General features: G+C 55.3%; 1 protein-coding gene across 3 annotated transcripts in view; it reads left to right on the top strand.

Moving 5' to 3' along the window:
* The window catches only part of ACOX3 (acyl-CoA oxidase 3, pristanoyl), a 51,533-nt gene extending 36,253 nt beyond the window's left edge, over positions 1-15,280 (top strand). For all 3 annotated transcript variants that reach the window (XM_038533161.1, XM_038533162.1, XM_038533163.1), the window contains exons 14-18: positions 3,700-3,815; positions 8,066-8,240; positions 10,002-10,069; positions 12,028-12,114; positions 15,036-15,280. In XM_038533161.1, coding sequence (XP_038389089.1) covers positions 3,700-3,815; positions 8,066-8,240; positions 10,002-10,069; positions 12,028-12,114; positions 15,036-15,155 — 566 coding nt within the window. In that variant the 3' untranslated portion in view covers positions 15,156-15,280. The remainder of the gene's footprint in view (positions 1-3,699; positions 3,816-8,065; positions 8,241-10,001; positions 10,070-12,027; positions 12,115-15,035) is intronic.
* The last annotated feature ends 400 nt before the right edge of the window (positions 15,281-15,680 follow it).

The raw sequence follows: 15,680 nt of genomic DNA, 5'->3' as shown, positions 1-15,680 counted from the left end.
TTGTAAATACAACCACGCGGACTCTACTCTCCATCACAGAAGTCATCACGAAGACGCCCTTTGTTCCACCGAGCACTGTTAGCAGAGCACCTTTGTCATGGGAGGAGGGCACCTGGCCCTGTATCAGGAGACCTCAGAGTGAGCATCCCCCGGGCCTGGGGGCCACCACCCGCCTGCTTATCAGAGGCCGAGAGCCTGTGGCTTCACAGCATCAGCAGCTGTGGGCACCGAGGACACCCACCTCACTCTCCACTCGGCCCCGCAGGGCTGCACGCACTGCGCCCGTCTTCCCGAGAGGAGACTGGGCCGCCCCAATCCAAGTCAGCGGCCGGAGCAAGAGTGTAATCCAGGCTGGGCTGATGTCCCAGCCACTTCCTCCACCATCATCATCATCACCATCCTCTAGAAAGCTCCTGCTCATAAGTGTTTTCTTTCTTATTGGTTGCCAGATGTTGTCATGGTTTTCCTGATGATAACCAACCTAACAGGTCTTCACCTGCCTTTGTAAAGTAACCGTAGGAAGCAGGACGCACTTAAAGATCTATTTCAGATGGTTACAGAGCTCCTCAGCCAAGTGTTGCTACAGAAAACACTAGAAAATGAGCTTATGCTTCTTATAACATCAACCCAACCAGCGTTATTTCCTCTAAAACCATCACCCGTTGTAAAACCCAATAGTAAACAAGTGGTCTGCCAGCTTCTGGACGTGCCCAGCACTCAGTCCAGTCCCTCCCTCACAGACACCGTGCAACCAGGGGCCCCTCCTGCGTATCTACAGCAGGAAATGTGCCAGGCCGCGTCATCTGTTTTTCCTGTGAGTGCCCTGGTTTTTGCAAGATCCAACAAAGTAAAAACATTTTCTAGAGGAAAAAAACGGAACTAAAATTCATTTGGTGAAAGTGACACTGAGTGCTGACGTCACTGTCCACGCAGAGGAGGGAGCATGTGGCACGTGGCCGGCCCCTCATCTCTGGGACCCATGGTCAGCCCATCCCGCGTGTCGGCCCTGGCATGTGCTGGCGGGATCTGTGGTGAAGATTACGTGAAATCTTTATGAGCCTCGTGCTCTGTAGGACTGGAGACGTCAGACCCCTCTGTACCGAGCGTTGCCTGTCAGGAAGGTCGGAGAGATTTCCCTTCGGGGGATGAGTTGTTTATTTGGAGAGGGAGGGGCGGGCATGGCCTGTTGTCTCTGCTTCCTTCGATTCACATACAGGCATGTGTGCTGAGGACCATCCTGTGCATCTGAGGATTTGCGCTGTCCCCTGACAGTATGAGGCCCGTTTGTTCTGGTCAAATTGGCTAATTTGCAAAAATATTAAGTAATTGTGTTTCAGCATGTGTGCTTCTGACAGCCATGTGTACATACAGGGCAGTGGGCTCACATTGTATCTGTTCACTGGGGTTCCATGGTGCAGTCATGGGACCTCAGGCTCTGACGTCAGCATGACCTAGGGCTGGATACTTAACCTCTCCGAGCCCCAGTGTCCCCTGTGGTACACTGGGGGGATGTGGTCATCCCCATGCTGAGCCTGGTAGGGCCGGGGCTATGTGGTTCACTCTTGCTGGGGCTGGCTGCCACATGCTGGGGGCCACCATCTGAAAACCCCCTTGGGCAACCAGATGTAGGGAGAGCACTGTTGCCCTGGCAGCCAGCTCTGTGGCGGGTCTTGCACCTTGAGAGGAGGTTGTGTGGGAATGGACAGCCATACAGGAGCTCAGGGTATGGGAACATGGTCAGATGGCAGGCAACACCCAGACCGGGCCTGTGCCAGCCAGTGAGCTGGGGCCAGTCATCTACGCCTTGCCTTGTGGGCACGTGGCGGTCAGAGCCCTGCTTCAGAAGGGGACATGGCTAAGAAGTGGGGACCCAGACAAGGGCAGCATGGGGGAGGGATGGAAGCAGGGTGGGAGGGCAGGGAGGTGGTTGGCAGGTGTCTGGCTGGTCTTGAGGGGCTCACTGGATAGATGGCTGGGTGAGAATGAAGGCCCGGGAGTTGGGGAGAAGAGGTGTGATGCTGCTGTTAGCTCAGGTGTCACTCGAGGAGTTGAGTGCCCAGCAGACATGTGTAGGAGCCCTGGGGCTAGGAGAAGGGACAGCTGGAATGCAGTAGCAGTGACCAGCGTGGGGAGTGCGGGAGGACCCGGAAACAACAGACATTTTTCTCTCTGGCAGCTCTGGACAAAAGGCGTGGGCAGGGCTGCGCTCCCTCCAGAGGCTCAGGGCTGGGGGGGGTGGGGTCCTTCCTGCCTCTTCCAGCTTCCAGGACCCCGGCTGCTCCTGGGCTCATGCCCACATGGCTCCATCGCTCCTCTACCCCGATGGCCTACCCCATGCGTGTATCTCCCCTCTGATCCCAATAGAACACTATTGTTGGGTTTGGGGCCCACCACTCCTGGGGAATCTTCTCTTGAGATCCTTAACTGATTCTGTCTATCTTTTCCCAAGAAAGATGTTTGTAGGTTTGGGATCAGGATGTGGGCATGTCCTTTGGAGGCTTCTGTTGGAGTGACCATACCTGGCAGGACTCTGGCACGGCCTGAAGATAGCTGTGCAGAGGAGGCCTCAGAGGCACCAGCTTGTTTGCAACGGGTCCCCAGTGAGGGTTGCCTGTCTTCTTCCTGGGACCGGGCTGTGTGATGCAGGAGGAATCCCGAGGACCACTTGCCCAGGTTTTGGGCCCAAATCCAGTGTGGCCTGGTCCCCATGGCCCCTCCTGGGGGTCTGAGTCCAGAACAGCTGCGGAGCAAAAGGGCTTGCCTGTGCCAGGGCTGGAGGGTAGGGGCTGGTGACGGTGTGGATCGGGGCCACATGACCAGGTCAGATGACTCATACCCTCCCCCTCTGTACCCTGGGCACCTCCTCCTGCCCTGTGTCCTCATCGGGCAGGTAGCAGCTCTGTTTGGCTGGGTGTTCCGAGGAGATTGGAACCTGCCTGGTACATAGGATGTGCTGTGTCAGCGTCTGCGTCATCTCTGGCTGAGATGTGACGAGGAGGCGAGCCGTCCACAGATGTGGCACAGCACTGGGGGCAGGGAGAGGGCAGGGCAGGGATGCCCTGAGGTTTTTCCCATGGGTCTTTCTTCCACCCCATCCAGTGCGTGCCTGTCTACAGTCTAGGGCACTTCTCCTCCCTTAGTGCTCCTTGGGAGGGACATGCCTGGGCTGGGGCCCCAGGAGGACCAATAGGAACTCCCAGCTCAGTTGCCCACCAGCCCCACAGAGGCTGATGGCCAGGCTGGCCAGTGAACGGGCACCCCTTCCTCCTGCTGCTCACCCGCCATCTGCCACAAAGTTGTCCTTGGTGTCCATGCAAATCCCTAGTGACACGGGGGATGTGTTCTGTCCCGTCAGACTAAGCACGTGAGCACCAGCCAGAATTTGCAGCTGTCCCAAAACAATGCTCACCCCAAAGGTGGCTCTGGGGCTCCCTGGCCTCTGGTTGCTGGACTAGTGTAGAAACCGGGGTGGCCTTAGAGCCAGGGGATGCCCTCCCCTGGGCCTGTCCCAACCTAGAGCTGGGCCCTCCCTGTGCCTCAGTGTCCCTGTCTGGGAGCTAGCCCGGCTCTCGCACTCGTCCTGAAGATCACTCCATCTGCCCGAGCTGCTCTCGGCAGCACCTTTCCCTGGTAAGTGCTCTGCAGACAGTAGATACTTTATTGTCACTTTTTTTTTTTTTTCTGTTTCTTGTTTTGAAGTCCCTCTGGCGGCATACGAGTGGTTGGTTTGTTACCTTCTCCTTGAGAGTTACCAAAAATTAAATGAAGAGAAAAGATCAGGAAGGAATGACTTTGAAGCAAGAAACAACAGTCAGGTACATATTTGTTTTAAAATTTGCTTTTTTATTTTGCCCTAAGTTCCTGTGCTGCCGTGGCCTGGGGAAACTGAATGTCCTGGGGGTGGCAAGCCAAGCCCTTCGGCCCCTGGGACCTCGGGCGCATGGGCAGGTCTCTGCACCTTGGTTTGCTACAGAGAACTCCCTGGACTGTGGGTGTTGTATTCAAGGTGCCTGGCAGCATCTGGCAGCACCCAGAACTGTCACTGTCACAGCGGGGACGCTGGGATGTGGGGCCAGACACCAGTCCTGGTCCCTCCTGGCTGGCCAGCAACAGCTTGGTGACTCATGTGAGGTCACACCGGGTTTCTCTCAGGTCATTGCTACCCTTCTCAGGGAGCCTTGGTGGGAATGGTCCAGGGTGGCTTTGGATTTTGTACTTGGACGGGGCTGGCTCCCACATTCCGCAATCTATAGCGTCAAAGCAGCCCTCTCTAAAACGCCTGCTTGCATCTGGATCTGGCCTGTTGTGACCCATACAGCCAGTATATCTGGAGTGATCGGTGTCATTTGGGAGGCCACAGATAAAGGAAACATGAGAAGTTTCTAGAACTGGGGCCATTCCTTCTCCTTGGTCTTGTTTCATGAGGCTCTTTTCATGTCCTTTGGGAACTCCGTGTCCACATCTGGCCATCTCCTCCAAAGGCTCCTGACCCCTTCTGTTACATCGTGATGGGCAGCTTGAGCGCTTGGTCAGATGCAGCCAGGAGCACCTGCACCAGGTGCGGAGGTGAGGAAACAGGATGGCATCTTTCTTGCAAAGGCCTGGATTGATAAAAGCAGCTCGAACGTAGGTTGTACAGTAAATAAGTTTCGTGGGTGGCCCCAGTCAGTAAACTTGACTTCAGTGCCACAAAAATAGGGGGCGTGGAAATGATCCTTCTGGAATGGCTGGGGCCCCAGCAAGCTTAGTCTTTTGGACACTGACAGGAGTGCATTAGCTTGTCCCACATCACCCCTTTCCCCGCCTGTCAGGCTGTCACTATTGGAGTGAAAGTGGAGGTCCTCCCCCTGACTCACAAGCCAAGGCCTCAAAGATATGGCGGGCGCAAGAGGCCCTCATTCCCATGCCACCTGAATCCTGGAACACTGCCTAGAGGTGCCTGTCCCTCTGCACCCCTACCAGCCACCCCATGTCTGGCTCCCTGACAATGGAACCCAAGCAGGGGCCCAGCCATTTTAGAAACAATTCACCTTTAGACCTTCATTAAGGGACTTCGTAGCAGCGTTTCAGTGAGTCGCGCAGAGAAGAGAACAGGAGAGGGCGAGGCCAGCCTGGGCTCTGGGTCCCCAGGGAGGGCTGCTGGGCTGATCGGCACTCATTGGCTGGAGTGCAGGTGCATGGAGCAGCATGAGGCCTGGAGGGAGGTAATGACCCAAGTGCAGTCTTGCATTTTCCACCGCTGGTCTGGATCACAGAGTGTGCTAAGAGCACTGGGTCAGCACAGCTGACCAAGCACAGCTTGGGCTGGACATTCATGGGTTCCAAGGGGGATGTAGCCCCTTCCCATACAGTGACCTGAGCAGCCACAGGGTGTGAGAGGAAAATTGCGGAGATCGTTTACATGGCCTTGGTATGGGACGCGCCTTCTTAAGACAGGAAACTAGAAACCGTAAAAGAGAGAAAGTATTCAGATCTGACTATATAAATGCTCACCATTTCTGTAAATAAAGTCAGGAGACAGACTGCAGGCCAGGGAAGCTCATGTGGCATGACCGCAGAATGTCCTGGTGGGGAAGGGTTCCTGGCGGGGAACCGGCTGCTGGTACAAGGTAGCAGGCACAGGGGTTCCAGAGCACGAACTGGGGCTGTGCAGGTGAAGGACGGTGTCCCATGGGCATGGCGAGGTGGGCTGCTGTGTTCTCTGGGGCAGCTACTCCCTGCTTCCCTTAAAATCCAGAATGTGCTAGGACACTGGGTGGCTCAGTGGTTGAGTGTCTGCCTTCAGCTCGGGGCCTGATTCCAGGGTCCTGGGATCAAGTCCCACATCGGGCTCCCCACAGGGAGCCTCCTTCTCCCTCTGCCTGTGTCTCTGCTTCTCTGTGCATCTCACGAGTAAATATTTAAAATCTTTAAAGAAAAAAATCCAGAGTGTGCTGACTCAGACTCGGAGTGGGGGAGCGCATTCCTCTCTCGCCTCCCCTCAGAAACAGCTGCCCCTTGCTGTGCACCTACGCAGACTGGCAGTGAAAAAGATGCATTTATTGCCTTTTTTGGCCGAGTAATACCCTCCCATGTTCAAAGTGAGAAAATGTAAAAAAGTGGGTCACGGGTTTCCCCAGTTCCTGGAGCCAGCCCCTGTCCAGAGCTGTCTGCCTCAGAAGGCAGCTGAGCACGCCCCCTCCCTCGCCCACCCATCCCCAGCTGCACATGGGGCTCCTGACACATGTCATTTCCTGCTGTCTTCTCTCATGGATGAAGCAGTCGAGGCCAAGAGAGATGCCCTAGGTCATCCAGCTCAGCTGTGCGAGGGGCCGGCAGGGAACCCAGCGCCAAACCCAGGGCCTGGGTCTTTGCCCTGAACTGATGTCTGAACCTGGACAATTAGGAATTCATTTTTTGCCTGAATCGTTCATTATTTGCTAATGTGCAAATATCCTCAGGAATTGGAGCACAGCAGAAACAGATAGCTTGATCTGGCTGGTTTATGGCTTCATGGGGACAGGGGCTTGTGGGAGGGGTTGCCCTCGTGACAGGGCTGGGGGCAGGGCTGCCCCTCCAGAGTCTTCACGGGTGACCGGCCCTGCCCTTGAGTGCTCCTCTCTGCGAGCACTAGCCCCAGGTTCGGGGCTGCAGAGCGACAGCTGACCCCCCGCCTCCTGGAGTCCAGGAAGAGTCTCATCAGACTCCCAGAGGGGACACTTAAACAGCCCAGCACTGGAGGGTCAATGGATGGTGCAGGAGCCAAGGCAGAACTGTGGCCTTACCACACGTCCCCGCCTAGTGGAGCCTGGGGAGCAGAGGCTCCATCCAGTCCCATCCACGGACAGTTCTTGGGAGGCCTGTCCTGTGCACTGTGCGATGCTCAGCAGCACCTCACCTCCCCCCACAATGATGTCAACAGCACCCCTGAGTTTTGACAACCGAGGATGCATCTGATGGTGGTAGATGTCCCTGGGGACAAACTTACCCGAGCAAAGAGCCCCTGGCGTCAAGTGTCGCAGGCCTTGTGGGGTCTGGAGCTAGAGCCAGCAGAAGCGGACCTGCTCTCTGGCTCATGGCGTCTCAGGGCCACTGGCCTTTGCTGCAGTGCCACGTCTCTCTCAGGCCTCCTGCGTCCCCGGCCCAGTGTGGCTGTCACTCTGGGGCCCACGTAGCCTTCTGGACCCAGCACACGCAGCTCTCAAACCCTGGGCTCCACAGGTGTCATTTCAGATTCTCAGATGACATGCAGGGTGGGCTGACACCTGGTTGGCAGAGCCGTCATGCAGCCCTTCGGCCCAACCAGCCAGGGTCCTGTGTAGACACGGCTCCTGTGCCTGCCACATGAAGGCAACATGTGCTCATCATGACCAGTGTTATTGTTCTAAATAGAACAAATCTGGTATGATGACACAGTGAAGAGGGGAAAAGAAAAGCTAATGAAGCTGATGATCAGCGGGCTCTGGGGCTGATAGGTGAAGACAAACACTGGGACCAGAGGATCTGCAGTGGCCTCTGCTCACAGACACAGCGGGCATCAGAGCTCCTTCTGCAAATGCAACCCAGCTGGGAGCGGTCCCGCGTCTCAGCTGCAGTTAGCACTGCTTGCTTCTGGACGGATTCATGAGCGGGACGGGAGACAGTTTCCTCTGTGGGGCCAGAGCAGCTGGGGTGGCCTGCTGAGTGCCTTCTGTGCCAGGGAGGACCCATTGTGTGCCCTCACACCTCCCGGGGGTGCCCCTGTGCTGCAGGGCCAGGCACGGTTGTCCCTGTGCGTTCCAGGTGGGGCCAAGCAGAGAGCGGTCACTGGGCTTCCCCAGGTCGAGGAGCACATGAGCGCCGGCCTCAGCCCAGGCTGCCTCTGGGCGCTGGCCTTCCCGTGCTGTTCGCATGTGGGTGATTCTCATGCTGTGCCCCCTTCCATGCGCAGCGTCACTTGGTGTCAGTGTCCCTCCAGGGCATGCACTGGCACTCTGGTCTGGGTCTGTGTTCCTAAGGCTTCCTTCTTCCGCCCCCAGCACACTGTAACTGGGGCCCCAGCCGCCTGCTCACAGGGGTCGACGGCTCTGTTGTGTTTTATTTTAAGGTGTACTACTGCCGTCCCTTGGCTCTGGCGTTCCTGGAGCTCACGGTGGTGCGGAGGTTCCACGAGTACACACACCAGCCCAGCGTGCCGCCCCCGCTGCGGGCCATACTGGGGCGGCTCAGTGCCCTCTACGCCCTGTGGACCCTGAGCCAGCACATGGCCCTGCTCTACCAAGGTAAGGCCTGGGCAGTGGACACCTGTCCATCCGCCCTATCCCCGCCCTGTCCTACCTGGAATCCAGCCACGTCCTGTCCAGGAACTTTGCCTCCCCTGTGAGATGTTACCTTCCATGTGTGTGTACTAAGCATTCATCACAGGCTGGGGGAGACCGGGGGCAGGTGAGCCTGGATTCCATGTTAAAAAAAGCAACATCAGGACAGGACAACGTTTCCCTTTTATTCAGAGTTTGAAGTCTGTTTCCAGTTCAGTTCAGAGAATATTCCCAGAAGACCCGTACTAGCCAGGCAGGGAGCTGGTCTATAGAGAGCTGAAACCCACACCTCCAGGACCATGAGGCCCAGATAGACACAAGCCCAGGCTGCTGGGAGACACCCTCAGGAATGCCAGCCTGTGGATCCAGGGGGGCTTCCTGGAGGAGGTGGTATGTGGACTGATTCCACATACCAATGTGCGGGCTCATTCCACTGTGACGCGTGGGCAGAGGGCACATGGCCGTGGAGTGAAATTGGAGATTGGTGAAAATGGTGTAAGCCTGAATTCCTCCATCTTTCTCCATTATTATCCTTCTAAGGAACATTTTCAGACCATTTTTCCCTAATATCTCCTGGGACATGTTAATGCTACAGTCAGACTATATATCTGTTCATGTCTTGTGCATATATGTGCACTTCCTGAAGAGTAAGACTCTTTGTCCTACTCCCCTCACCAAGAACAAGGTCTTCCTGCTCAGGGCTGGTGTTGCTCTGAGGAGGCGGTGAGAGCATGTGGCTAGGTTTACAAAGGGGAGAGTGGGCTTTGAACCCAGGGAGTGGCAGGGTGTAGGGCAGGAGACCATGCACTAAGACTTGACAACTCTGATGTATGGACAGTTTTCTTCACAAAAATCAAAGAGAAGATTGTGCACTCAAATGCACAGGCTGTGGCCTTGAGCCCAATGGATGCCACCGCAAGCCCACTGTGGTGGTTGTAGAGGTGGAGGTGGTGCAGTTAATGGCACTGGGGATGATGATGATGGTGGTGATGGAGGTGATGGTGGTGGTGGAGGTGAGGGTGATGGAGGTAGGGTAATGATGATGGTGGCTGTAGAGGTGATGGTGGTGCTAGAGGTGGGGGTGATGGTGGTAGAGGTGATGGTAGTGGTGGTGGGGTGGTGGTGGAAGTGGGGGTAATGGCGGTGGGGGTATGGGTGATAGAGGTGGGGGTGATGGTGGTAGAGGTGATGGTACAGGTAGTGGGGGATGGGGTAATGGAGGTAGGGGTGATGGTGGTGGAGGTGGGGGTGATGGTGGTGGAGGTGATGGTAGAGTTAGTGGGGATGATGGTGATGGAGGTGGGGGTGATGGTGGTGGAGGTGATGGTAGAGGTAGTGGGGGATGGGGTGATGGAGGTAGGGGTGATCGTGGTGGAGGTGATGGTAGAGGTAGTAGGGATGATGGTGATGGAGGTGGGGGTGATGGTGGTAGAGGTGGAGGTGATGATGGTGGAGTTGGGGTGATGGTGGTGGAGGTGATGGTAATAGAGGTGATGGTAGTGGTAGAGGTGGAGGTGGGAGTGATAGTGGTAATGGTCGAGGAGGTCTCCTAGCCTGGCTGTGACCTCCTGGCACTTGCACAGTGATGGGAAGGGGACATGGGAACCCTGGCCCCAGCCAGCGTATTCCTGCAGAGGGGAGACCTTCTCACACAAAGGGGGCACCTGGTAGGGTAACGTGGGCTTCGGGTACCAGACCCTGGTGTAACCAGTCCTGTGCTTACAGGTGGCTACTTTTCTGGTGAGGAAGCAGGAAAAATGATCCAGAACGCCATCCTGACCCTGTGTTCACAGGTGAGCTGCAGTCACTCTTGGTCATCACAATTCCCATGTTACGTGTAACCACTGACACACACCCGCCTTTGCTTCCCACACATTCGAGCGTGTAAAACATCAAACAAGAGCAGGAAGATTTAAGAAAATATGGCTCTGTCAGAAATGTTAGGAAAGAGTAGCTTTTAGGGAACGTCTTAGAATCCGTAGTCTGGAACGCACCTCGTACAGCCGCCTTGGCAATTCTCTCAAGCATTCCAAGGGACTCAGCCGCCGACTAACTTCATTTCAGGGTAGTTTTCTTGTGTATTGTATTCTTTGACCTTTGTCACCCAGAAGAGTCACATGGACTGAGCCCCCACTTTATTTTGTAGTGGCGCTCGGTCCAGGGGGCCTTTCTGCAGGGGCGGACATGGCCTGGAGCGGTGCCGTCCCATCACTCACTGCAGCCCCACGGCTGTTGGCCGTGGACACATGCCTGTGTGACCGAGGCTGTTTATCTTTGATTTTGACTAACTTACAGTGAAAGGGCCGCGCGTGCTGGTGCCGCCAGATTGGGTGACGGTAGCTGGCAGAGTCCTCTCTCCTCTTGATGGGATATAATTTTATTAGAAGTCTCAAAGGACTGGCGACCTGACACTTCATTTCTCCTTGGCACTCAGAGTCAGTGCGGTTCCAGGTGACACCTCTGCCACTGGTTTTCAGCCCCTCCCTGACTCAGTTCACCAGCAGCCAGCCCCCAATCTCTGGGGTTCTGGATCAGTGTGTGACTGTGACTGCACTGTACCGGGGTGTGGCCACGTGTAGGTTCTTTCCAGTAAAGCCAGTGACTAGAAGGGTTTCCTTTGTGTGTTCCGGGGTGGGGGGGGGGGGTTGCTGTTTACAAAAAATGCAGCAGATGTTCACCTTGCTCCCAAATAGCCATGTCCCCCGGAACCCGCGTCTGGCGGCTGTGGCCCAGGCAGGCAGGCAGGCAGCTGACGCCTTGTCCCTATCTGCTACCAGGGAGGCCTGGGTCATGGGTCAGACAGGTGGAGGGGGTGCCAGCCCCGTCCGGCAGTTCACTTATGCATCATCTGTGGGTGTGTTGCTGCGGCCTCGGCAGAGGTGGCCACTGAGCCGACCATTTTGGGCTGTTACGTGGCATGTGTGCTGACCCCCATGTAGACAAGGGGCCTGGCTCTGCCAACGGTTCCATCTGAAGTGGGCGGGCTCATTCATCTGTGACGCGCGGGCAGAGGGCACATGGCCGTGGAGTGAGGGAGCAGGTGCACTAACGAGCAGCATCTGAACCATGAAGGTGTCCTGCTCCCCTCTGTCGTGTGGACTTTGTTATTCCGGGATGGCCTGTTGCTCTCTGCGTCGCTGAAACTGTCCCACGCCAGAGCTCTGGTTGGTGCCACCAGGACACTTCACAATTATTTCAAGAAAAAAATGTTTCTGCATTTCAAGAATGTTCTTGGGAGTCTCATATAAATTCCATGTGTCATGTTGAAGAATCACTTGCAGGAGGGGATGGGGAGTCCTAAAACCACTGCGCACCAGACAGCCTTCACAGGTCGACTTTCCCAGGTGCCTATAAACACCTTCTCCGGCACATTTTTTCCGGACACATTTTCCCCTGCTACAGCAGCAGCTGCTCAGATCAGGGAGGATTCAGACACAAATCTGAGGACGCTTGCCGGTGAGTGGGCTGCAGAGCCACTTTTACGAGCAGCTCCTACCTTATTGAAAAACGGTTAACGCATTGGAAGTCTTGAGTGATTAGCAACATGGTGAAAATATTCAGACACACACCGAGGGAATCTGTGTTGCAGGCCAACGAAAAGATAATGCGTTAGTAATCAAGCCACGCACGCGCCTGCTAGGGTTACCGTTGCTAGCGGGCTGTAGCAACAAACGGCCAGTGCTCTGTTTCTCAGTGGTCACCATGGAGATTTCTGGGGGTTGCCAAGCGAATGGACTTTGTTTTCCAACAGCTGAAAGACGATGCGGTTGCCCTGGTGGACGTGATCGCCCCTCCCGACTTTGTCCTGGACTCACCGATTGGCAGAGCCGACGGCGAGGTGAGTCCCCCGGTGGCCGGGTGGGAAATGCCAGGCATCCGAGCATGTGTGGGGGCTGCTCTGGGGGCTGCTGGTGGTCATTCCGGCGTCTGAGATGGTGGCATGGGCCAGGAGGGCCCTGGCGCCTCCCGGGAAGTTGTCACATTTGGGCAGCACTGGAGGGGTGGCCAGGAGAGGTCGGGGTGGCCTGGGGCAAGTTAGCCATACCCCAGCCTGCCTGCCTGCCTCCGAGATGTGCGGTGGCAGCAACACCCTAACTGGGCCAGGGTACCAGGGTCAGCCCAAGCCCTGCCCAGTGCCAGGCCCTAAGGCTGTTCCCTGTTCTCACACCCCCGGGAGCCCTTTCCAGAGCTGGGTCCTCCTGATGTCTCACAATGCTGGCTTTCCATCAATGACCACTCACCCCTGGTAGTTTCGCTTCCCAGCAGCCCCGGCTCAGCTCCCCGATCTCTCTGCCCCGCCATGCTCCAGAAGGATCTCTTAGAGTGATCCTGTCAAGCTGCTCCTCTGCTGAGGCCTCCAGCAACAGCCCTCATACCCGTAACCGCATGCACATCACACCCATTCCTGCACCCCAAGCCCAGGCAGCCTGCCCTCTGGCTGTCTGGTTCTCCAAGGTCATTTTATGCTATGCCCCTCCTGCCCTCAGGACTCCACCCTCACCATCCCCATTCATTTCTATGATGCTAGGCTTTCCTGCCTCAGGGCCTTTGCACCTGCTCTCGCTGCTGCCTGGAGCACTTCCATTCATTACGTCTAAGCAGAACACTGCCTCTCAGCTCTTTTCTGGCACTCCAGGCAGGTGCCCCTACTTTGTCCTGCTGTGTGACCCTTATGGTGCTCAGTACTGAGCCAGCTCATATCCCTGTGAGCTATGTGATGTTCAGTGTGATGAACACTGAGGTCTGCTCAGCATCTGCTAGAGTGTTGTCCCTGTGTTACCACTTGCCTGGGGTCTTACAACTATGAGCAGTGCAACAGGATTGACCCACCTGACCCCCCACCCCCACGGCCATGTCCTTCATGCCGAGATACCTGCTGCCACTCTGCTGTGTCTCAGTGGAGATTAAATGTAAGGGAACAGAAGCCCTCCATGTGTGCTCAGGGGAACAGACTTATCCCGGCAGGGAGGCAGGCACCCTGACCTCGGCCCAGGCCACACCTGGGGTTGGGATGGTACTGGGCCCTGGGGTGGGCAGGATAGAAGTCCCCGGGCCGGCATGGAGACAGTAACATCCATGGAGGCCTGCGGTCCCCTGACTGCAGGCCTGAGCATCTGGCTCTCTCCCACACGGCCTATGAAAAAACCACTTTGCCAGGGAGAAACCCAACATGCAGAGAAGCCAGGTGGCCTGCCCACAGCTGCCCAGCCAGGAAGCAGCAGAGCCAGGATGTGGGTAGAGATCTACTGCCTGGAGAGAAGACAGGAGATCAGGCCTCAGCCCTTGGTGTGGCCAGGGCCCGAATGGGCACAGGCAGGAGGATGTGCCAATAAGGCCACAGGAGAGGGGCTAGCCTATGCCTGTGGGGGCGCTTATGAGGCACCAGGCTGGCTGGCACTTGAGGAAGAGACATGTGAGTGGTGCCCGTCACGGAGCACCCGGACATGGCATCATAGGAGGCCCCGAGCACATGGGAGTGTTAGCTGGTGTGGAAGGAGCCAGAGCGGCTGGCGGACTGGAGCCCTTTGCCTGCATGCCTGCCCTGCAGAGGCGCAGCCTGGCTCACGGGCAGGAGGGCATCCCTGTGGTGCAGGCTCTTTGTGGCTCTGGATTCCACGGTGGAATCCCCAAACCTCACCTGACAGGAAGGTTTATATGGCACACGTTTAAAACAGGTACTGCTAGGCGGGAAGATCATTTTAAGTGAACAAATATGGCTGCCAGAGGTTATTTAAAATGATCATTAAATGGAGTATCGTGCTCCAAACTGTGATATGTCACCTGTGCAGAGAAAGCAAGCCTGAGTCCGTGTCTCTGTGAGAGCAAGCAGAGCAGAGGGCTGGAGGGGACCAGCAAGTGCACTCAGCAGGTGCAGGGACAGTGGATTCTTCAAAGTAAGGGGCACCCGGCTGGCTCAGTGGTGGAGCACACGACCCTTGATCTCAGGTTGTGAGTTCAAGCCCTACATTGGGTGTGGAGCCTTATACTTAAAAAAAAAAAAAAAAAAAAAAGAAGAGAAGAGAAGAAGAAGAAGAAGAAGAAGAAGAAGAAGAAGAAGAAGAAGAAGAAGAAGAAGAAGAAGAAGAAGAAGAAAAGAAAGAAGAAGGAAGAAGAAGGAAGAAGAAGAAAGAAAAAGAAAAGAAGAAGTAAAATTAAGAAGTAAAATTTGTTGAAGCCAGCCAGGTACACAAGAGGCTCCGTCCATGTCTCCGTGGACTGGAGACCTGTCCTCCTGGGCACTGTGTCTGGGGCAGATGAAGCACAGTCACCTGCTTCTACAAGGCTCACAGCTTTCCTCCGGAATAAAAGCTGTTCTGCTTTTCCCAGGGGGCAGCCCGGCGGGAGGGGTTCAGTGTGAGTGTGCTGGAGGAGGCGGCCCGCTGGCCCAGAAGGGGCAGGTGGAGAGGGTCCGTGTGCGGGTACCCACCCAGCCGGCAGCCACCAGGGGAGAAGGCAAGTGTCAGAGCAGACAGCTGGCACCCACCTGCGGGAGCCGTGCGGGCCGCCCCCTACGGGAGTTCCTAGAGAAGAGGACACATGTGAAGCTGTCACCATAAACATGTTTTAAAGTATTACACTTTCCCAGTTGTTTTCTGTTAGAAAAAAAGATTATATAAATGAAACCATTTTAAACTTTTCTAAAAAGCGACATAGAATTCACTGTGTTTTCAACAAAAGCTTATGAGGGCATCTGCGTCTGTCTCCTTGGCTGTCTAAGGAATCTTGTTTATTATTGATGTATGTGCTTGTTTTTTGTAGCTCTATAAGAACCTCTGGACCGCTGTCCTTCAGGAGAGCGAAGTGCTGAAGAGGCCATCGTGGTGGTTGGAGTTTACTGTAAATAAGCCCCGTGTAGGAAGTTTGAAATCAAAGCTGTAAAGATGTGGTCTATATATACAACGGGATGTTACTCAGCCATTAGAAGTAACGAATACCCACCATTTGCTTTGATGAGGATGGAACTGGAGGGTATTATGCTGAAGGAAGTAAGTCGGTCAGAGAAGGACAAACATATGGTCTCATTCATTCGGGGAATATAAGAAATAGTGAAAGGGAATAAAGGGGAAAGGAGGGAAAATGAGTGGGAAATATCAGAGAGGGAGACAAAACATGAGAGACCTCTAACTCTGGGAAATGAACAAGGGGTGGTGGAAGGGGAGGTGGGCAGGGGGTGACTGGGTGACGGGCACTGAGGGGGGCACTTGATGGGATGAGAACTGGGTGTTATGCTATATGTTGGCAAATTGAACTCCAATAAAAAAATAAAAACAAAAAATAAACCAGTGGGACTTGGAAAAACAAAAAAAAAGAAATCAAAGCTTGTAATCACAGCACCATGACAGCTCAGTCTAAGTAAACTGATCAAGCTAATGAAGATGTTGACCTCTGGTTAAGACAATGCTG

This window comes from Canis lupus, chromosome 3 (assembly GCF_011100685.1).
Source record: "Canis lupus familiaris isolate Mischka breed German Shepherd chromosome 3, alternate assembly UU_Cfam_GSD_1.0, whole genome shotgun sequence".
Classification (NCBI taxonomy): Eukaryota; Metazoa; Chordata; class Mammalia; order Carnivora; family Canidae; genus Canis; species Canis lupus.
The sequence above is the reverse complement of the archived record's forward strand: the minus strand, read 5'-3'. Positions and strand labels throughout refer to the sequence as shown.